At 44.5% G+C, this 23,753-nt stretch overlaps 2 protein-coding genes and 1 long non-coding RNA gene across 13 annotated transcripts in view; 1 reads left to right on the plus strand and 2 right to left on the minus strand.

The window, feature by feature from the left end:
- DIP2B (disco interacting protein 2 homolog B) overlaps positions 1–2,351 on the minus strand; it is a 241,709-nt gene extending 239,358 nt beyond the window's left edge. For all 3 annotated transcript variants that reach the window (XM_053301091.1, XM_053301088.1, XM_053301087.1), the window contains exon 1: positions 2,219–2,351. In XM_053301091.1, coding sequence (XP_053157066.1) covers positions 2,219–2,321 — 103 coding nt within the window. In that variant the 5' untranslated portion in view covers positions 2,322–2,351. The remainder of the gene's footprint in view (positions 1–2,218) is intronic.
- Positions 2,352–2,619: 268 nt separating this feature from the next.
- LOC128347057 (uncharacterized) lies at positions 2,620–6,150 on the plus strand. The gene is made up of 2 exons (XR_008317354.1): positions 2,620–5,043; positions 5,320–6,150. It is a non-coding gene; the product is annotated as an uncharacterized LOC128347057 (long non-coding RNA).
- A 3,101-nt stretch (positions 6,151–9,251) lies between these two features.
- The window catches only part of LARP4 (La ribonucleoprotein 4), a 61,274-nt gene continuing 46,772 nt past the window's right edge, over positions 9,252–23,753 (minus strand). For all 9 annotated transcript variants that reach the window (XM_053295344.1, XM_053295346.1, XM_053295345.1 and 6 more), the window contains 4 exons: positions 17,915–18,073; positions 15,413–15,531; positions 14,343–14,511; positions 9,252–14,077 (listed from right to left, as the gene is read on the minus strand). In XM_053295344.1, the coding sequence (XP_053151319.1) occupies positions 13,736–14,077; positions 14,343–14,511; positions 15,413–15,531; positions 17,915–18,073 (789 nt within the window). In that variant the 3' untranslated portion in view covers positions 9,252–13,735. The remainder of the gene's footprint in view (positions 14,078–14,342; positions 14,512–15,412; positions 15,532–17,914; positions 18,074–23,753) is intronic.

The following is a 23,753-nucleotide window of genomic DNA, read 5'->3' on the forward strand; positions in this document are numbered from 1 at the left end:
CAATGTATCCTCAATGAGAGAGAATCCATAGGACATATCCATTCAGAATGGTTAACAAAACTACAGTAGATGTAGTTTTGTACTCACGATTAACAAAACTACAGTAGATGTTTACTCAAGTTGGGCTGGTATTCAAGTAAAAAGAACTTACTTTAACTTAAGAGACCATATACATTATCCCCATGCAAACTAGAAAGCAGTAGCCTCGGCCCAGTAAGAATGAGGCCTACATCGTTCGACCCCGTGGATGTTAATTCCTTTCTCATTTCAACACAGTTTCTTCTGTTCTACAGATATCATTCATGGACATGATTTTCAACAGGGCTGAGGACAATAGCCTAACAGTCAGTGTGCAGAAAACTCAACGTGGAGATTTTTAAAAAGAATGAAAAAACACAGAAAAGAGGAAGTGTGTCATTTATAGCTCAAACACAATTTAAGGTTTTGTTTTTAGCATAAACAGGAACTTTATGTTAACCGAGTACAGCTGCATGAAGTAGCTTGCACAGTTCACACGGAAAACATTGTTTCCACCCCTCATTGTTATCCAAGACTCTTCCCCCACAAACAGCCATTGATTTTTCAACATTGATTTCAACATTTTCATGAAAGTCCATAAAACATTAAGTTTTTTAAAAGAGGAATAATCTACAGGAACATTTCAGAATAGGCACCTTTACATGATACATAGAATCACAGAAACTCTCTTGCAAGTGAGAGTTGGGGAGGCGGGCGCTGAGTATCAGGTCACACTCTTCCTATAGGATTTGTACAGGAAGTTTACCCCTCACTGAGGGCAAACAACCTAAGGGTTCATTAATAAGGTAAGATTTATCACCACCCCCCAATACAGATCCTGGGATACCTTTCAATGGAAGAAACCATCAATCTTCTTTTCATGCCAAGTGGATGGAATATACAAATTCTAAACAGCTGTCAAGCTTGGTAGGAAGTGACCAGATGAGAGATCCACAGGGCAGATGAGCATGTAATAGAGTGGGGGCATTCAGATTTTTAAGCAGCAGCAAAATCAAGAGATGATCTACCCAAATACAGAGAACCATCCAACTCCCATCAACTCATCACCCTGTATAGTGTTCACTGACCAGGTACTGCTCCAATAAAACCTTTTGTCCTTCACAGGGGTGGGAGGGTGTCAGGCAGGGGCAGGCAGGATTGCACTAGGTACCCATCCACCCAACCTTACCTCAAAATCTGAAAGGTTATGACAACAGTGCTATAATGCTCATCACATTTTAAGGAATAGACATGAGTTCCAAAAAGTGTACAAGAGTTCTGCAACAAACCAGGCAGGCAATGGACCCATCACTTGAGCTACTAGGGAACACATAGCTCAAGACATTTAAATTTATACCATGTTTATAAATTTGTAAATTTATATAAATATAATCAAACCGCACAACCTTCGGCAAAACTAAGATCCAGATAAAATCTCCAGAACACCCCAGAAATCATTACAAGATGAACTAGGACAAAAAGATAGCAATGTAGTGAAGGCGTACCCATTTGGGTTGGTTATTGTGCCCAAGATGGCAGGCCAAGGTTTGCAGAAAATAAACTTAAAAGGCAGTTAAGTAGAAGCTTCAACTAACAATGAGATGGGGGGGGGGTTTTCACAGAAAATGAGACCTCTTGCATGCAGCCACAAGAAGAAAAGACATAGAGCAGGGGAAAAATAAAAGTAATAGAACATCAGAAGAATCTCTCTCTATTTAATCGCTCCAACCACGGACAATTCTTTAAAATCCAGAATTTATTCCCTATCTACTTCGAAAAAGGTAGGTAAAGTGCACATGCTTGCTTGCTCTCGCTCACACACACAACACACACACACACCGACCCACGCTAACCCTAAGGAAGACATAAACGCCATATCTGGAGAATGGGAACCCTGAGAAGGACTACAGCGCCCAATTGGGAAGAGAAGGAACAGCCGCCTTCTTCTCTCTCCTTCCTTGCAAATGTACACACACACACACACACACACACACACAAATTAGACACAGTGCTATCACCAAGCACCAAAAAAGAGGCACCCTTTCGGCTTCCAAATCCAAGGAAATGGAGACATGCCAGAGAATAGTTCCCACCCTAAAAGCAGCGGCAGCGGCAGCGGCAGCGGGGGGGGGGCCCTCATGAACCCTCCCCTCCCCTCCCCTCCCCCGCCGCGGCCACCCGGGGGTCCCACCCTGCTCACCTTCCGAGAGCTCCAGCTCGAGCTCGGCCAGCTGCTCACGGACCTCTCGAGGCAAACTAGCCGGAGGAGAAACGGCGCCGTTACCGCCCGGCGGCTCAGCCATGATGGGGAATGGAAGTGCCCAGCGCCCAGTTCCAGCAGCAACGGCGGCGAGGGCGGCGGCGGCGGCGGCAGCTCCTCCTCCTCCTCCTCAGCGCTGGGGACTCCAGGTCCTCCTGCTGCCGCGCAAAGCTGCAGCAGCAACGGGGGCTGCCGCCAGAGCCATAATCCTGCCCTCACCGTCGCCCTTCTCCTTCTCCACCGCCTCTTCTTCCTCCTCGCCGCCCGCCGCGTTGAGCTAGCCCCGACCAGGTCACATGAGCAAGGCGGGCAGGCCCAACCCGGGCTCCAGCAACAGCTTCACCACCGTGCGAACCAAGCAAGCACCGCCTCAGTCAGGGCTGGGCCCAGCCCTCCAAGCCGACGTGGCCGGGCCTCGAGCGCCCTCCGCCGGTCGCCCCCAGGAAGCGCATCAACCCCCGGGATGCTCAGGCTGGCACCTTTTTTTTTTAAAACCCTGAGCAGCAGCAGCTGGGCGTGCTGGGAGGCAGGAACTGACCAGAGGCACTCCGTTTTCCAGCCGAGTGGGGAGGGGAGGGAAACCTAGCCTTTTCTCATCTCAGTCCCACAGCACACCAGGCAGGGGGGGCTTCATTTGTTTAGGCCACTTTTATTCAACCACCGCCGCCTCTTACCTTTTAACCATCATTTCAGACGTCACAACTTCACTGTAAAAAAATCAGATTTATCTGCACGTGTTACCTCTACAATTATGGCTGCAGAACGCCACGTGATCGCAGGAGACTCAGGCAGGGGCACAGCTATCATGAAACGGGGCACGAGGAGGAAAGGAAAACAAATGTCTTTGGGCCCCTAAGGGAGAAGGGGCGTAGGGGCCAACAAGCAGATCCACAGCTTGCTCTTCACTCTGCAGCTTACCAAAGGGAAACAAAAGGGCCTGTTCGCTTTTTGTCCCAGGACCCATTCTAACCTTGGTACAACTCTGGAATAAATCAACTTCTAAGCCCTGTTCCGACATTGTACCTGCCTTCAGTTGCAAAGCAGCCATTTGCTGGCGGAAAACAGGAAGAGCAGACTCACACAAGAACTTTTGAAATTTCACCTCTTCTGTATAGGAAACGGTGTGGAATGAGGAGCAGTACTGATTAGACTATCTGACAAACCCAATTAGTACCCAGGAGATGTAGAGGTGAGAAGAGGTCATTTAGGAGTGACATGGAAGTACTTCTTCAGGCAGCACAAAGTTAACTTATGGAATTCTCTGCCACTCGAGGTGGTGATTACCACGAACTTGGATGGCTTTAAAGGACAGACCGAGGACAGCTCAATTACTACTAGTCGGGTGGGCACAGGCCACTTCCAGCTTCAGAGGGAGGATGCCACTAAGTCCTGGGGGCGGAGGCAACGGTGGGACAGGGGACAAGCCTTCACCCCCTGGCTGTGGGTTTCTCACAGATAGCTGGTGGGCCACTGTCTGAATCAGGGTGCTGGACTAGATGGACCTTCTTGAGCCCAACTGAGCAGGGCTGTTCTTATCACCTGGTTAACTTCTGCTTGACACCTGCAACTGACTGCTAAATGTGCCATCAATACTAGGCTGGAGTAGATCTGAGTTTCTCACAAGATCACGTCATGATCTTCAAGAACCTGCACTGGATTCTAACTGCTCCTTTCCCGTAGCTGAGTCACGTAGGCACAGCCCAACATATTGAGACACATCAAATACCATCTGCCCCACGCCCATTCTCCCCCTGGGGGCCAGCCCTAACCCCTGTACATCATTGACAGAAGCCACCTTTTACTACACCAGCTTGGACACACTTTACAAAGGTTTCAAACGGTTGGATTGGAACCTGAGAAAGAATTAGATGGCCCAACAGCCACTGGTCGTGTTGCTGTTCTCCTCCTGAGCTGAAAAGGCTTACAAAGATCAGAGTGAGGGCTCCTAATTGAACCTGTGCAAGTTTTTACAAGGGGAGTAGGCCTAGGATAGGTTTATAAGCCATTACAAGAGCAAGAAGTGATGTTTCTGCCAGTAGTCCCTCATGCTCAGATCAGGCACTGGGCATCCAACTGATGCAATCCAACTGATGCAAGCTCAGGCACCTTCTTACCTTGCAGCCACAGCCAACATCACCCTTGCTTCCCTACCACTTCAAAAAAAAGGCAGGACAGCAGAGGAGGAGCAGAATATAATGCCAAGTAGATCCCAAAGCTCCAACATTCCACCCTCTGTTTTTTGAACAGACAAAAAGACAAAGGCAGCAGGGAGTGTTACGGCTACAGCAACAGCAGCAGATACAGGTTTAGCAAGACAGTGGGTTGGCGGAGGTCCCACTATGGCACCTGAGGCAGCCACTTCACCCTGCCTCCGCGGGCAACCCCTGCTGCTTGCTCACACCTCAGCAAAAAGTGGCATAATATAGAGGAATTGCAGGTGTCTGGTTGCTCCCAAACCATTAAAATATGTTCTTGTTTTTCCAATCTCAAGTCATTAATACCATCTTTGTAAGCAAACAAGATTGTATAGCCATTACCATTTTTGTTTCTCCAATTGTTCTGTGGAAGTAAATGACACTGGTTAGAGCTGACACATTCTGATTATACTCGTAACAAGCAAATCACAAGAGTTGAAGGGAACAGTGTCTGCCTTCTAGTCCAATCTGTGATGCAATGTAGGTAGTCTAGCTTCCACTTCCCCAACAGATGTCTGTCCAGCTTCTGATGAAAAGTCTCCAACAACTGAAAGCTCACTCCCTACTCAGGTAATCTGTTCAGTTGTCAAACTGTTCTAGTCCAGGAGAAACCCCTGTTGAACCAAAATCTGTGTGTCTAATTGAAGCCTATTTTAGTCCTGCCCTTTAAGGAAGCAGAGAACAAGTCTTTGACCAACAGTTGTTCATGTATTTGAAGTATGCTACCATGTCCCCCTCACTCTTGTCTTCTCAGTTCCTCAACCCTTTCTCATAAGCTTGTTTGCAAGCTCCCTGAACATCTCTGAACTCATTCCAGTTTCTCTACACTTTTTGTTTTAACTGCAGCATCTAGAACTTTTCAAGTCCACCACGCAAGTATCCTGGATTTTTGCTATTCTGAGGGGGAATGTATCAGAAATGTGCTCAGCCAATTGTCTATTTTCTTGTACTACGGCTACTGGAAGGAAACACAATGGAACTTGGGATATACAACTGCGGGGGGGGGGGAGGGACCTAGCACTCCTTCCTCCATCCTCAAGTTAGTTGAGGCCATGAACAGCTTTGCCTTGCCAGCAGCTGAATGGGGGTACAAATGGAACTGTTCCTCCAGTTGAATGTCTGCCTGGAAATTTACTATAGTAGGTAGCTTTTTGCTGTAACACTTTCAGCAAAAGATGCTCAAGGCAGATATTAACCAGGTGCACCTCTAAGGAATGAGTGGAGCTACAACTGTTGAATTTTGGGCCTAGACATCCCAGTGTCAAGCTGAAATATCAGCATTACATATGGGTACATGAAGCCCAAAGTATAAAACAAGTAATTGAGTGTACAAGCTCTTTACTACTTACATGGTAAAGAAGCTGTAATCACCTGAAACTGCAGTTTCTAAATTTACTAAAGCAGGAAAAATATTGTAATTACAAACTTGAACGTAAAGATTTTATTTTCCTCCAAAAAAAAAAAGAATCAGAAAACTAACAGAATTATATGCATGTATTGTGTGAGTAGTGTTAAATTATTTCTTCTGTAATACTTACAATTTGCACAGCAGTTAGGGTTTTTAAATGACTTCCAACTGTATTATATTCTTAAATATATACAGGAGTATGTTGAATGCCTTAACACAATCTTTGTTAGAGATTATAAATATTAAAATAATTTGAGACAATCCCACTATTCCATCTCAGAATGGACTAATTCTTTACAGAAAGGTATTGAGCACGCATCTTTCATCCGTTTAGCTATAATGAAAAAGAGATCCCCTGTCCCAAGTAGCACACCTCTCAGTACCAGTTTTTGCAGTAAATCTGCTATTAACTTGCTAATTTGTGATAAAAATTAAATAAAAATGGAGTTCCCTCTCTTCACCTTTTGCCAATGCTGCCACAATTCAAGCTATGCACTCCCAAGTCGGTCTTGTGGTAGCGGGTATGAATTGTCCACTTTGCTAAGCAGGGTGTCTTGGTTTGCATTTGGAAGCATGACAACATGAGAGCACTGTCTGCTCTAAGATGTTTCCCTTAGGGCAGCGGTAGGCAGCCTTGGCTCTCCTATTTCTGTTGAACTGAAACTCCCACTCCCCCCCCCCCAAAAAAAAATCACATTATTCTTAGCTCAGAGTATGTGAAAAACAAATTAAGGTCATTTTTTCCAAAACCACTGTATCACTGTCCATTCTCAACAGATTCCCATGCAGTTTTGCAATGCGGTGGTGCTTGTTACCCATGCTACGTTTCAGGTAGTTTGTATTACTGGTTTTGATTCTATGAATAGTAGTGTTTTCAGGGTGTCACCTTAAGTGGCGCAGTGGGGAAATGCTTGACTAACCAGCAGAATGTTGCCAGTTTGAATCCCCACTGGTACTATATTGGACAGCAGCGATACAGGAAGATGCTGAAAGGCATCATCTCCTACTGTGTGGGAGATGGCAATGGTAAACCCCTCCTGTATTCTACCAAAGAAAACCACAAGGTTCTGTAGGCACCAGGAGTCGAAATTGACTTGTCGGCACACTTTACTTTTACTTTAGTGTTTTCAGGACATTTGGTGGAATGTTTAAAAAAAAACAAACCTCATCTGAACTATACAGATACTGCTCTCTCTAAAATCCTGCAACAGGAAACTAATTTTAAGCGGAGGAAGAGTGGAGAAGGCCTAGGCATAACCCCTTCACCCTTGTACCTTTTTTGCGGGCATGGGCTGAAAAACATTTACAAGTTACAAGGGGCAATAAGGCACTAAGAGAACACCTTCTTCAAGAACCCTGATAATTAAAGTCATCTGGGGAGGTCGGGTTGCTGTTCCTGTTATTGCTGTTGCAATAACTAGTTCAGTTATTGGAAACTCAGAACCGGGCCTTTTCGAGGGTTGCCCCAGGACTTTACAACATGCTTCCTAACAAATTTAGAGCCTCCCCTTCTCTGGATGTTTTTAAAGAAGGACCTAAAGACATACATACCTGTTTAGTCAGGCTTTTCATTTATAGTTTCAAAATTTTCCTGTTTTTATCTGTTTTAATTGTGTTAACTGTTTTAATTGTTGTGTTTTTGGATTGTGAACCACCCAGGGACTTGCATATGGGGCAGCATAAAAAAGTGTAAAATCAGTGCAATAAGAATGTCACCAAAGGGGCAAAGTGTTAGGTTCTCCACATACATGTCCTGATCTTCCATTTGAAATTTCACCCTCAGCAGCCATATTATAGAAAAAGATGGCCATAAAGCATGAGTTATATGTAACATGTAGTGCTACCCTCATCAGCTTTTCTTGATTATCAAGTCAGTTCACCAGCTCTCTGAAGACCTTACGAGATGTCTGCAGTTCAAAATGCAGGATTTCCATGGACACTTTTTTGTCGATGCTTGCATCAGTTGAACTGCATCCTCTTAAAAGAATAATTCCAATCATCTGCTAACCAGCATTCCAGATTCTGGAAGCACATGGATCAGTCTAAGTCAACATTTTTCTCAAAGCCTTGAGAAGTATTAATAGTATCCAACAGGCAACTTTCATCTCCAACCTTCATGCACCAGGTACATGTCTGGAAATGCTGACACTGTTTTGTTACAGATGACAGCACCAAGTTGCCCATGTTAAGGGCAATTCTACTGTCAGAGAAGTCTCAGGTCTAGGGCCTGTATCCTAAGTGCTTGTAAAGTAGCAAGCTTTCTACTCATGACGACTTTTGTTTCCTTCCTACTGCAGCCCTCCCATGCCATCCTGCTCTAGGAGGCCTTGCAGCCTTTAGAAGATTGGGGGTGGGGGGCAAGGGAGATACAAATAGAAATGTAGACTGGCAAAATTGCATGAGGGCAATTTCTTCACTTGCACTTTAAGAACTAAGGATACAATGCACAGATACTTTAGGATTTGTGTTACACTACAAATTGAAGCTAATTAATGCAGTTGTCTTCCCTCCCTACAGTGAGATTCCCCATGTGACTAGTTAACTTTTCTGACAACAAAAGGAATGAGTATCCATTCAAACGAAGCACTTGATCTGCCTCAAAAGTGTTTAGTCTGGAGAATGAATTTTAATTCGTTACTAGCCAACCCCACACAGAGCATCTGTGTGGCGCTTTGGGGCCAGCTGTTTCCCCCTCCCTCTTCCTCCTGCCCCATTTTCTCCTCTCTTCCCCTTCCCTCCGGCCTGTGCTCTCCAGCCCTCCTACCCTCCCGTTCCTCCCCCACACATAGAGCCGGTGGGCGACCAAGAAGGGCCCCACCACTGTTTTTACTCCCTCTCGTCCGTCGCCTTCCTCTCCCCCTGCCCGCTGCCGCCTTCCTCTCCTCCCTTGTCCACCTGCCGGCTGGCGGCCACTGCCGGCACTTTCTTCCCCCTCTCCTCCTCAGTCCTCACTTCGGAACTCTCACAGCCTGTTGCGAGAGTTCTGCTGCCAAATCCTGGGCAAGCATGTCCCACTCACCCCCTCTGGTGCCAGGCCAAGGCCAGTCCTTCCCACTGCCTCCCGCCTCTCAACCCAGGCTGCAGCCGAGATGGCCAGCCAATCAGGCGCCTCCGCCGGCCAAACAGCACAGCCAATCAGGTGCCTCCGCTGGCCAAACAGAGCACAGCCAATCAGGTGCCTCCCTCGTGGCAGGCACTGCCTTGCCACATCTCACGCTGGCTGGCTAAGAGAATTAATTATAAAGACTTCCTACCTGTACCCCGCCCCTGGCCGGTCACCACCCCCTTTTGAGAAGATACTTTAAACAGGTCTTCCTCTGCCATATACACATTACACTACATTATTTAGCATCTGAACAAAGACAGCAGGTCTTTTTAAGGTGGATTTTATTATTTCCTTCTAATGGTTATTTCAGTTTCCCATAGCACCTTGGCAATGTCAAAAACAAATAGAAATACATGTATAATTTTAACAATTAAGCATGAGCCTACTTCACACAATGTTGTTTTAGACAGCTTTGACAACAGGAATAAACCAAACTGACAAAATAGAGAAGCCAAAAAGTTCCTTTCCCCCCCATAGAAGCCCTGTTATTTGAAAAGCAAGACTTATAAGCATCACACAAGAAGTCAAAACTTGTCTGGGAAAAGTCATAGTCTAATAGTTTGACTTATTAAAAACAGAAGCCATTTTCCACACTCACCATTAACATTTGAAATATCTTCAAGGGGGAAATTTAATCTATCACTCAATCTCCATAAAAATAAACATCTCTAGCTATTGAATATAAAATTGTTAAAGTTGTTGCAGATTAGTTTGAAGACTGATTTTTCAGAAGTAAGCTGTTTCATTAGCTCCCATTTCAAATCCTCAAGTGTACATTAATATGCTCATCTGATCTATTTCATCTTTGTCTGGGCTGACATTCCAATCAACACCTCTGCCCACCCACCCACCCCCACAAAAAACTCAAATGCCCCATCCTAAGGGAAGCCCACACTATGTAATGTCTAATCATTCTCTCTCTCTCACATGCATGCACGCACATTAGACCATTAAAGTTCAATGGAAACAATCTTGTGTTTCAGAAGGAAATATCAAAAGTTAAAGGAAAAACCTATTGCATATTTGTTGTAATTAACTTACAAAAGTTTAAGCAATCCCCACCCTGAAGTGCATTTCTGTTGCATCTTGTCTGTATACAATGCTGCATTTTACAAATTTAAAATAATCTGTACACATGTAGCAGATTTTTATCCCATGTGAATATTCACTTGAGTAACAATAAAAAGAGTGGATATATTTAGACATTTAGTTGATATTGACAAAGTAGTAAGGCCATAGCTATTTAAACTACAGTAAAGCATTGCTTGAGTCACTTAATTGCTACTGATCTGCCCCAGTTTCATCTTTGTCTTCTTCTGGTCAATAAGATGGGTTTTAAAAAACCTGCTGCTAGTACTGCACCACATTGCCAAGCCAACAACAAAGAAAGAGATAGCAAGCAGGTATGTAAAACCCATGCAGAAAGACGGTCTCCCCTTTTTCATTTCCACAGCAGAAGCAGAAAACTGAGGCCCAGAGTTCTTCAACAATGCTTAAGAACTTGGAAGGGGAGAAACACTCAGACTTCCGGCTAACCAAGAAAAAACTCACAATAGATTACCTGCAAGTGACAGTTTAAGAAGCTGAAAGCCACTTGTGGTCTTTTGCCTTCTTGGGCATAGTTGTTAGACTTTCAAGGACAGAAGGCATGTGTGTCCAACTACCATTTGTTCAGGAGAAAGGTAATCAGGGCTTGGTTGACAGTTCTGACACTGATGCTATGAACACAAACAGCAACCTCATTTCTACTGATCCAATATTTGCTATGAAAATTATATTTTTGGTTAAGTTTACTTAATACAAACTATACTGGTATATATTTTTTACATTCATCCGATGCCATTTCAGGCAGACAGTGGGCAACAATTCAGAAGTGCCTCAACTGTCCATCTAGGAATGATTTGCCCATTGACACTTTAATGGAAAGCTACACAGAAAACCACCAAGTTGCACATTCTAACAGTAAGACAGTGAAATTGCCCTAACAGTGAAGCTAGTTCCCAAGACCTTTTCTTTGTTTCCAGAGTAAAGTGGGAAGACTGACTGATGTAGACTCAAGACATTGCCTGAGAATGAGCAAGAGCAACAGCTAGCCCAGATATGTTCCTAACCATGCATTAACTGCCAGAAAAGTTAACAGCCTACAACTTTGTTCTTTTTCTTTGTAGCAGTTATATTTACTTGGTTATTACCTCTAAACCTAGAAGTTTAGACATCTATGGTAACAGACTGGGGTGGGGGGAGAAGAAGAGGATGCTCTGTTAACTGCAAATAGTTATCAAATACTTCAGTTATAGTGAGCCTTCTAGGCTAGTAATTTCACATTGGAAAAAACTGTTTTTACACACTTATACAGATACATTGCACAAGAGCCATAACCCGCTGTGGGAAAAGCACACACATACATACATACATCCAGGATGTACAATACATCCCTTCCAGATGTCAAGTTTTTTGTCTCACAAAAGGACTGTGAGCTGTACTTGTTTTAACATCCCATAAAGACAAGCGTTTTCTTTTAAATTGTTCTGCTTTTGAATTCAAGATTCCAACCAAACAGGGTTAGATTTCACACACTCGCATTGCCGAGTTACTAATTTTCAATAGCCACTTCCCAAATAACTACTACTTCAGTTCTTTCTGAATTGCAACATTTCTCTTTGAGAACTCCATACAGCTATCATAATACAAATACACAATTTGAAATGACACAGTGCACATCTACCCTAAGTATATCTGTAGCTGTTCAACAGGTTTTTCAACTTTTCTCATTTGAAGTGCAGTAATTAGACTTATGATCTTAAAAAAAATATTTCTGAAGTAGTCTTCCACACATTTTGAGAAGTTCTTTATAATTTAAATATTTTCACCTTTGTGGGTTATGTCAATCCAATATAGGATTATGAGGAAACCAAAGTGTGCGTGCGTGTGATAACAGGTGTGATCAATGATTTGTGTAAATGTAAAGACTGTCAAACCCAGCACAGGTGGTTTAAAATGAGTAATGATTATTAACATGTGTAGGAAAGGAATATCAACTGCATAAGTACATATACACTTCTCAATCAAATCAAAACAGTGATTGCCAAGCTGAATAATAAGTTAGAGAAATGACAAATCTGACTTTCATATATATACTTATAAAAATAGATATGAATGTTCTCAAAGCCATCGATAGAGAATGTCTACCAAGTAAGAAATTGCCAAGGGTTAACTGGCTAAGAAATCAGAAGATGAACATTTTCACAGTTAATTATTTATCTGCCACTGACATTTTAAAGTCATCGCTAACATGTACAAACTAAGATGGTTGTGGTATCTCGCAATGGAGTTTTCCAGTGTTCACAACTAACAAATTTAGGTTTGTATATTTGCTATTAACTAAAGAAACAGGTACACTTTGTTGTTGCAAGATACTTTCCCCTAACACTTTAATACAGAACCTTGAACCCTAGCATGTGGATTTTGGCAGATTAACATGTTGCAGTTTTACTATTCCTTCTCTTACTTACTACAATTACCAGCTTGAAAACCAGATCGCTTTGTTACACAATGATGTTGTTAATTTAGTTAACGTAACGCTATGTAAAAGTCTTCAATATATTTTCCAAACTTAAGACTTTTCATGGCTCTAGTAACTAATAAATGGGGAAATCTACTGGTTACCAAGCTGGTTGTTTAAAAAAAGTCTCCCTGCTAAAGAAAACCTGATTTCCAGTATCGTATGAAGTGCCTTTGAGTAAAAAGAGCTTTTCAATACACAAATGCAAGCCACTCTAAGCAGGCTGCTCTGTGAATTATAACCAAGTCAGGCCTCAAATGTCTTGCCACACTTCTACAGAATTCAGTATATTCAAGCGTTCAAAGTCCAGATTCATTAATGAGATACCAAGCAATGTTGACTGTGCAGCTTTTACTTTTCCTGTATTAGACTTGCAACAGTACTGGAACTACTCATTCCAGCTAGATGTGCATAATTCTGTAATAAAGATTAGAGAACACACTAAAGCAGTGAGGAAAAATAAAAAACACAGTCCCTAATTAGAGGGAAAGCAAGAACAAATTAAAACCTTGCCCGCTATTCTTGTTTACTAATCTTGCTGTTCATATACTCCAAAAGTAAAATCATATAGTTTTAAAACTTGACCGAAATAGCAAGGTCAAAGACTACATTTCCAGAACACAAAATACTACAGTAGTACATTCGATTATCATCAGTGACTAAATCATGACATAACAAGTATGTGGCTACACTCATTCATACTGACCAAGCATGTCAGTTTGGGGGCTGATTTGTAATGCAAGGCCATTAATGGCATACATGTCATCCTAACAAGCCATACATTAAATAGATTTTAAAAAGTAATTTATAACTTTTACAGAAATGCCTCTCCCCCCCACAAAAAAAATATTCTTTTGCCCCCTCTTCTCTACATGTGAGAAACATGATAAGGTGTGTATTTGTTCCTCAACTTCAGAATCTATTTCATCAGGCAGGAAACCCGCTGCAAATTAAAAACAAAAAAAATACAAAAATTATAATCTTTAGCATATTTATATTGATTCAATTCCTCCAGCATTTTAACATCACTTAGAGATGAATATTGGGACCTCTTCAAGCTCTCACACTGCAAACCCTGTGCTCTTGAGTTCAGTATCCACTTTTTCCATATTTCTCTCCCTCTTTCAGCTGGCCAGTTTCTCCTCAGCTGCTTGAGTCTATAGTTCTGATTAAATAAAAAGTTTGATCAGTTTTCCTTTGGTGATCGTGGTGGCACATACTGTTCCTTGCCAACACGCCGAGGCGCTCCCTGAGGAGAAGACCTACGTACACACTGGCGCCTCTGTTCCCTGATTTTCCCTGCAGCTCCCTTAGGAGGCCCGTTGCCTCGGAAAACAGCAAAGTCTTTTATCCGCCCTTCCGGTTTTTCATGTGCCTTCTCTCCAGCCTTTTCATGGGTGCCATTTTCTTCTGTTTTGGCAGGAGAGGTTACATTGGTACGCAGCTCTCTAAGCGGCTGGACAGGAGCAGAAGCAGGTTCTTTTGGGGGTCTCTGGCAGACTTCAGCATAACTGAGTTTGCGGGGTTCCTTCAATTATCAAGAGAGAAAATTTTTACTGATCAGAACACAAGATCAAGGGAATAATGTTCCAGAGCATTCTGAAAGTTAAATAGAGCCAAATTGTTTCTCTTTACTTCTGGCAAAAGCTCTCATCTCTGCTCCCTCCAGATGGAGAGACTGAAATGTTTGTTTGAAGTACTGGAGGAAAATTCCCACATCCCCCCAGGAATCTTCCTGCTCTGTCTGGAAACTTATTTAAAGCATCAAAATACCATTAAAAAGACATCCATACCTGTACCGTCACAGGAGGCATTGGGTTTGCATTGGTTGTAGATGAAGTGGTGTTAGTTCTCACTGGCTTTACAGCACTGAGAGGGCACACAGATGAAGGTGGGGAAGTCTGGCTTGCAACCTCTTTCTGCACATGGACCTCTTCTGGCTTCTTATCGGGCTGAGTGGCACTGATAAATCCAAGAAGAAGTTGATATTGCATCTTACATACAAACCCGTTTTTAAAAAGCTTGGTAGTTCCAAAGCTTATATTTCTGACAGTATAGAGAACATTTAACAGAGCCACAGACCCTCCCAGCCCTCATATTCAATGCATCAGATAGAATGACAGCCTACTCCTACACACTCTGATATTGTAGGTTTTGCATCTTTGTATTAACAAGCAATGGTCATTAAATTAGCAACCCATTTTCTGGAATATTTGTAGATAGATTGAAGAAGCTTTAAGACAATTTATGCAATCCTCTTCCTCCTCTGATCTGCTTCCCTGGTGTTCAGGGACACAAGCTAACTCAAGAGCACAGGAGCTGTGTGTGTTATATTTAGGCAGCTTTGAGGGTTGTTTGCTTTTTTTTTTTTAAACAGGTGCTTGCTATGACCAGATTTGAGGGCCCAGATGAATTCAATCAAAAGACCTGTGAGTGGGCAAACAGCATCATGTAACTATTTCTTGGAAATAGTTTCTTTCTCCAGTGTGAACAAAAAAGCTTTCACTTCACTCAAGCAACATGGGGCAAAGCATTCAGGGCAGTTTCAGCTATCTGTTGGAACCTTATCTAAAGACACCTGCCTGGACCCTCTCTTTTTAAAAATGGTTATCAGTTGAAACCTCTCATTTAGGACAACTTTCAATGCTTATTACTGATGTTGATGTGATGCATGGTTGGAGGTTTATTGTCATTTGCCATTTTATTAGTTTTTTTATTTTTATTGATTGTATGTTGCTTTGCGCAACTTAGCAGAAAATACAGCAAATGTTATTACTAAAACAAAAGAAATATATTTGCTCTTCCCTTGTAATGCAACTAGCTAGCTCCAAGTACTACTTGACACTGCAAGTGCTCTCCATACCTTAATCCAGGAACATCAATCCCATTGGGAGAACCAGCGCTTATGACAGGTTGTGTAGTACTTTGGCCCTGCTCTTCCTGAGTAGATGCTAGACAACTGACTGGTAACTCTTTGTTTTCCTTGGAGGAGAAAAAAAAAGAATATTTGCAGGAAGAAACCAAAAAACAAGTTTGTGTGAGCCACCACAGACATAAAAGAGGGCCAGATACATTAGAGAAGTTAAAAAGAAAGAAAAAGGAGTACATGTAGTGACACTGATTTAAAAGGTTGTATTACAAGTCACCTGGCTCATCACAAGCAGGTAATACAGCAACACTTGTCTGCCCTAATCAGTACCAGCCTACAGGGCAGACATAACAGGGTTTTTTCCTTTCTGACCATGATCCAGTCAAGAGTCAGTGTGTGGCAGTTGCCACTTCCAAGCCTAGACACAACCAGACACATAACCATTTTGGCAGAGGTGAAAGTGAGGAGGGACGCCTATCAATAGTGCAGCAGCACTCTTGCTGGCCAGTGAGGGGAAAGTTGCTGGGGCAACCTTGCAAGGCCCTGGAAGTGTGTTATTCCATGAGAATTCAAGCCCCTTATGTTCTGGGTCTTGAACTCTCTGAGAATTGCAGCAGATACCGGAGTTATTTAAAGTCCTGGCCAATGATGAGCAGAGGGGCAGCCAGATGGCTTGAGACCCCAAGAAAAGCAAGTGTCTCACTGGTTCCAGGGGAGCACCTATGAGAATGGAAAAGGCAAGGAGACGAGGATATGGGGAACTGAGTGCTTGAACCTCCCTGCTTCCCTAAACCCAGAGCTCTGCAGACATACACACAAGGTTAAGCAACTACTCCCCCTGCCCTGGGGTTTGCAAGGGCTGGAGCCATCCCAAGACTCTCAGTGTCCACCCAGTCATTCAGCATCCAGACCCTTCAACACATCATTTCTGTTTGTACCACTAGGAACAAGCAAGGCTGTGGCTGAATGGGAAGCTATCCAAAGGCAGGGGTGCATTTGTCTCATTGCTAGTCACTGGACCTAGGGCAAATGGCCACTTACTCTCTTCCAGCCACTGCATGGAGTAGCAAGTCCAAGATGCCTGATATCTGTAAGATAAACTCCCATCCTTTCCTGAAAGGGCACCTTCTCTACCCAAGCCTGTACTAGTACAGAGCCCAACATTCAGCTGCATTTCCCAACATAAGTACAAAAGGGTTTGGGTTTTGTTTTTTTTAAAGAAACCAAATGGTTGTTTATTTGTTTGCTCTTTTTGGTTTAAAAACCCAAAGCAGTTTTATTGCAATATTAAGTTGTGCGTGCTGTAGTTATACATTCACTTGTAAATTAAGTCTAACAGAACATGTAACTTCCCAAATTCACCTTTTTGCTATGGCTACTTTACATACACCAGAATGATGGTGCTTTCAACCACTGTATTTCGATTATCAGCACGTCCAAGAATTTTTTTTTAAAAGGCATGAAGCAGCCAAGTGAAGCATTTTTAGTCCCACCAATTTCAATAGGAAGGTTAAACACCTGTAGAGATCTTTAAGCAACAAATAGTTTTAGTTCTGCACAGCACTATTGTTTAGTATTAGTTCTGTATAGTATGATTGCTTAAAGCAACAGCTAAGTGAATATTCAATAGCACATCCTCTCTAATAAAACGCTTGGTGTCCGTCCGTGGACGGACACCAAGCGTGTGTCTGTGCCTCCCTGCCCTGTTCTGGGCATGCGCGAAGCAGGGCAAGGGAGACATGATCGCCGGCACCCGGCAGCCATCTTGGGCGGCCAGAAGCGGCCGCCCCGAAGAAGCCGGAGAAGCGGCGGCGGGGGAGAGTGACCGAGGCGGCGGCAGAGCCGCCGCCTCGGCCGAAAGAGACGGAGGCCGGGGGCGGAGCGGAGGCCATGTAACTTTAAAAAAAAATTGCTCCCGCGGCCGCCGCCGCCGCCCGCCCACCCTCCCTCCCAGCTGCCAAGTCCCCCTTACCCTGGCCGACTGCTGTCGGCCGTAGACAGCCCTCAATTTAAGAGGCAGAGAGGAGCTCGCAAGCAGAGCTCCTCTCTGTGCAAAGCCTCTTGCCAAACTGCCGCTTTGGGCGCAAGGGACGCAAGCGCCCAAAGCGGCAGTTCGGCAAGAGGCTTTGCACAGAGAGGAGCTCTGCTTGCGAGCTCCTCTCTGCCTCTTAAATTGAGGGCTGTCTACGGCCGACAGCAGTCGGCCAGGGTAAGGGGGACTTGGCAGCTGGGAGGGAGGTTGGGTGGTCGGCGGCGGGAGCAATTTTTTTTTAAAGTTACATGGCCTCTGCTCCGCCCCCGGCCCCGGCCTCTGTCTCCCTGGCCTGGCGGGGGCAAGTGCCTGGGCCGATTTGGCCCTTAAAGGTAGGGGGGGGCGGACGGCGGAGGGAGGGGGAATGGCGGCGGGGGGCCAGGAGTCCCGTTACTAGCGCCCGTTATTCAACAGGCCAACATTCACTTGTAAGAGATAAATGATCAACCACTAGATTTAGGTACCTTTTCTTTGCTTATTCCTTTAACAATGTCTGACATCCTACCCTCCAGGACAGCGTCTCCTTGGGTTTTTATCATGCTACCAGGCAAGGGAGGGAAATTCGAAGTTAGCAAGTCAAACTTTGGTGTCAAAGTCTTGGTTTCAGTTGAAGGCTGAGGTCGCTAGAAGAAAAGGTAGTATGTTAATGTAATGTGTAAGAACAGTGTATAACATCATGCTCTTATGATGAGAAGAATAAACCTTCATGAGAGAATAAACCAGTATACATCCCTCTTCTCATCTATCGCAAGTCACATTTATGCAACAGAATAACTAAGAAAAACATCTTAGTGCTATCACAATCCAACATACACAAATGGAATTCCATATACTGTATTTATCTTCACTTACAATTCAAAGCAACAAATCTTTGGAAGTTAATTGTGTAACATGCAACACAGATGAACATGAACACCAGATATCAAATCTGTGCTAGCTTAGAGCAGTTTGGAACCTTCTAGTGCATAGCCCCAAACCTTTTGACATGAGCTGCACTTCCGTGGATCAACAGCATGTATCTAAGTAGGTGCAGTCCACACTTACTCCCTCAGTTCAAAAAGGCTATCACAGCAGGATGTCCAGAGGGTAATAAGGGAAAAGAGAAACTGAGACAGAAAGGAGGGAGGGGCATGTGACTGCACAGATGAAAACTCTGGGGGTGCCCCGATATCCTGTGATCTACACTTTATTCACGGATGCCTTCCTCCTAGTCATCACCTCAACCAGGTATATGGAAGGCCTCTGAGCATTCCATTCCAACGCTGCTTTCTTGTCTTTTGCAAAGACAATCATCCTTCGTGCAGATGTGTTCTTTCTACTGAAAGTTTTCTCTGCCTTTTACATACAATACGTTTCTCTTTCCATCTTTCCCCAACCCCTTTGTCCAACTGAAAACCAGCTCTACCATTCCTTGAATGTTTTGAGGAATCCTATAATTCTAGATTCACCAAATGCTGCCTTTTCACAAGTCACCTTTCTCCTTCCTGTGCTACTCCGGCTCTCACAAAGGCTTCTTGTCTCCTCACAGTGCCTTTTTTACTTGACCATCTTCATCCAACTTGCATACAAGTGAACCCCATTATCCTCAGGGAGTTCTGTTCTCCACTATAACTGTGAATAATGGAACCATGGATAACGGGGCATTGTGACAAAAGGAAGTTTAGGTTCCAGGAGGCTTGAAAATCATGCCAAAAGGGAGACAGAAAATGGCTGACTCGATTAAAATAAAGTGCTATAGTGTGGTTTCCAGCTGTCCAGCAATGCCCCCCAGAAGTCCAAAATCTACCATTTTGGGGTTATGTTTTACAGGGGGAAAGGGGTTTTTAAAAACCAAGCCAGCCACAAAATGGCTCCTTTTCACAAAATGGCAGCCAGAAATTACCTCCAATGTTATTTCCAGCCAGACAAAAATGGCAGATACATGGCCTTTTGTATCTGCAGATGCGGAGGCCAGAAGGCAATTAAAACAACCACAGATACATAGAACCACAAATAGCAATACTTGATTAATGAAGTTGACCTGCATCAGGTCACCCAGCAACTTATCCCAACCCTGATCCACAAGCACTCTACCAGGTCTGACAAATGCATGCTAATCCCTGAACTTTGTTGAGCTGCCCCTGGCCTCAGCCCACTACCTTCCTAAAAAATTCTACAGTCAGTGTCCAGTCATGCATGGGCACTGCCATCCTCAGCTAAGGCAGTTACTATTCATCCATGGATGTGAACAGACTCTAGCCCGGTTCAGGCATTGAACTTGCACAATTCCCCTAAGAGCATGCTGACAAACCACCCCCCACCAGTGTACCTTCTAAGATGTGCACACACTCACAGGTTTCTTTGATGTCCGCTCATTTAATTTTAGATCCTGCTCAGGTTGCATCAAGGCTCGCATACTGCCTTGATACTGCCACCCAGAACAAAACTCGTTCTGCACAGAGACTATAGAATTATAGAGAACACTGGTCCCCACTACAGACAAATGCAAGTGTTATAGCGTTTGTCTTCAGAGAGATGCTGTACTTATGGACAGACTCTTCCTGTGATGCAGAATGCTGGTGGTGCCTGTTTAACCCACTGATGAGGTAAATAATGAGCTTGGAGGCAAGAAAGCTGTGGAATGCCAGAAGTACAGCAAGGTGTATGCAGAGGTTTGAGATGCTGAGTCTAGAGTCTTTCAAGGAGAAGAGACAGGTTAAGCTAAGTGAATGACAAGCTGTTTTGGATGGAAAACCTCAAGTTCATGAGAAGGATGAGAAATGAAACCAATCTCTGTGTATAACTGATGAGCAGAAAGCTTAATAGTAGAACATCTGCTGCAAGTTCAGCTACAGCAGGATACTCAACACCATGAAGTGGAGTATGAAGTGACTGTGAAAGAGAATGCTTCTTGCATCCCTGTAGAGAAGCATGAGGAACTTCAGAGAGATGTTGGTAGCTGGTGTTGGAAATATGCAGGATCATGTTGTAGAGATGTACAAATCAATTTGAAATGAAATGGCCATTTTGAGCTCAAAACATAAACTACCCCATGCTGAGGTCGAGTTGCTTCGAGAGCCATTTTGGAGAGCTGTTTTTCCAGCACCGACTTCCGATTGGCTTACAGTCTCCTTGCTTCTTGGTTGGCTTGTTTCCATCTAAATCAAATGTCATGGGCAACTGTGTCCCCATCGGGATTTTCAAATTTTATTTAAGAGACTGCTGACCTCTCACCGTGTGCCGATCAGAGGAGGAAGGATCAGGACTGACTGCAAGACAGAGTGAAACTGATAGACGGGAGTCTGACCGTGGTTGGGAGTGGGGTGGCGGGAGAGAGAATGCCTGTGGCTTATCTGTCTCTTCTTTACAGTGCCAACAGCTTTCTATTTCAATTTTTTCTTTATTGTACTCGCAGCCCCAGTGGCTTTGAGTGCTGTGGATTCCACCCCCCACCCCCACCCCATGCTTCTTGTAGCCAGCTCCTAGTGGTTTTAATAAATGGGATGCTGTGCTGAGACATTTTTTTCTTTTGCAACCCCAAGCTGCACCACCTTTTCTGTTGCTGCTGCGTGCCCTTTTCTTCTCTTAATGACACCCACCTGCCCTTCCTCCACCTGTTGAGCCCCAGAGTGCCTGCTAATCCCAACTGCCTCCAAGAGCAGTACCTGGCCAGACTCCAGGAGAAGACACTGGTCGCTGGAAAGTAAGCACCCCAACCTTGGCCAGGTTAGATTTCTTTAAATAGGACGTAGTATGGGGAATGGAGGATTAGGTACTAGCCAGGTAGTACTGTAGGAAAGGAGGAATGGGTTAGGAGATAGGACACAATAATCCCCTCTCCCATTGACCTTCCCCAAAGTTGCTCACTCCCCTCCAAAAAAAGCCCCCTCTCCAACAAAGCTGGTTTCTTTATGGGGGGGGGGATTTTTTCCTAGCTCTTGTGTGTGTACAGTGCTATCGATAGCACTGTGTGTGGTGCACACAGCATAAATACACTACCCCAACCCCACACCCCTTTTTTAAATACCTGCCTTAAAGATGCTCCCCCCTCCACTCAGAATTAGGGCTTCAATTTAAAAAACAAACAAAACCAACCCAAGTTGTCTGGGAGGATATGAAATAGAGCCAGAAGCAGAGAGCTAGGAGAGGGAGGCGTGATGCTGCTGGTTGTCATGGGTGACAGCAAGAGGGGCCTACTCCCCCAAGTTGTCCCCACTGCTGTGGTGCTACACAGAGTAACCTTTCCAGAGCTGCCTGGTCGCGCACAGCACAGCTGCTTGTGGCAGATGAGATAGAATTAGGGGGGAGGTCCTCCCCTGTCAGGGAAGAAGACCTTCCTGTGCCTACACACGAGCTGGCGATTGATCTGGCTGGGCTAGTAGCAGCTGATACAATCTCACCATCTTCTCCAATCTCCCTTGCTTTCTGCAAGCCTCCAGGTCGAGGTGGTGCAGAAAAAAGTCATTCTGTATTTTCTCAGCCCTCGACCAAGGGCAGCAGTTGTGGTGGCCACCCCCAGAAGAAACCAGCAGCCCCAGTAGTACCACCACCACTGAAATGGTCCCAGACTGATGGCAGTGTGGCGTGGGACCACTTTGAGCTCCGCCATGGTGGCCCACACCATGTCTGCACCCACAGTTGGGCACAGATCAGCAAGGGGAAGGACCCTAAGCATCCTACTGTGTCTGGGATGCTGCCGCATCTGTGGCAGCATCACCCTGGGGTCGCTCCCACAATGAGTTCCCCGTTGTTCCCTATGGCTAAAATACTTGCAAACTCATAAAGTGTTGAACTATGTTCCAAGTGTTTTGACTAATCAATTTGAGGTTTGTGTGTTTTGTTTAGAGCTTGAAACAAAACAAAATCCACTTCATGCACACCTCTACCATGGTGAACCATGGTTGACAAGATCATCACAGTAACATCAGGATTTATGTATTCTGCCTCTCTAGTACAATATTGCTAATAGCTAGCAATAAAACAATATCTCTCTATATAATTCTCTAAGGCATACCTGTGGCTAATCCTGTGTGTGGCAGCTCTTGCAAGAGTTCACAAGAAGAAGTACCTGACTGGGCAGTAGGGATTGCATATACAGATAGGGAGGAAGAGCCTGTGATGGTTAAAGTCAGTTGGAATGCGACTATTACCGGTTGGAAGATGTTCTTGATCGTAGAGAAGAGAAATCTATCTAAAACAATAATGGGCAGGGGTCTGCAAAGAGAGGGATCATGAAGGAGGAAAGATCCCCTTCAGAAGAAGGAGGCTGCCATAGTGGGAATTAGATGAGGAAACAAGATGAACAAGATCTGTTAACTCAGGAAGGGAGGGAAGGAGAGAAAGAAAGAAAAGGAAGAACTGAAGCAAGACAGAGGCGAAGAGTGAGTGGAGGAGAGAGAAAAAGAAGGGAGGGCAAGAGAGAAAGAAGGAAGGGTGAGCGACAGGCCCAGGCCTGTCAACAGCCTGAGGGGAACGAGCAGCCATGGCGGCGGCGGCAGCAAGGAAGGGCCCAGTCAACCGTTGTGGCTCCTGTGGGGAGGAGCAAGAGGAGGGCTGCAGCTTGGCCCTAGGCACCAGCAACGCTGCAGCCGCAACCAAGGGGGGTGAGGGGGACGGAGTAAAGGGATGGAGGAATGACCAAGAGGGGTGAGGGGGATGGAAGCAACTGGATGGAGAAGGAGCAGGAGTGCAGCTCAGGTGAGGGTAGAGAGATATCTGAGGTGAGGCAGGTTGTGGCAGGGGGTGAGAGGAGCAATCAGGTACTAGCATGCAGATGCTCTGCGCAGGTTAAGCTAGTACATAAATAAAACTCCAAATTGAGAAGACTTATTAGAAACGGATGTACAAAAAATTTAACAGCCCACTTGATACAGATGGCTTGGTCTGCTTGCATCTTTAAGGATTCTCAGAAGCAGGGGAAATAGTCGGGGAAAGACACTAGGAGTCCCTGGGTCTAAGAAAGGAGCAACGCATATCCAAGTGGCAGGGCAACATGGTCTGCTCTGCTGCAAAACTGGGTTCACAAGCCATTCTGGTGTGTGGTAAGCAAGTCTATAGATGGAGCACCCCAAGCTTTGATGTCTGGATGGAGGAGAGGGAAAAGATACTCCACTCATGAGAGGCATCTGCTGAGCATCTGCCAAGGTACAAAACCACCTTGAATCATTTTTGCAAGGGTGGCATATAAATAAAATAAATAAGGTGTTGGGGTGATCTGAACAGCAGACAGAATAATGTGTGTGGAAATGTACCAGTTCCAGAGATGCACCAGTTCCAGGAGGACTGGGGACAGGAGTGAACAGAATCCCAAGCCTCCTCAGAACA

This window comes from Hemicordylus capensis, chromosome 2, assembly GCF_027244095.1.
Source record: "Hemicordylus capensis ecotype Gifberg chromosome 2, rHemCap1.1.pri, whole genome shotgun sequence".
Lineage (NCBI taxonomy): Eukaryota > Metazoa > Chordata > Lepidosauria > Squamata > Cordylidae > Hemicordylus > Hemicordylus capensis.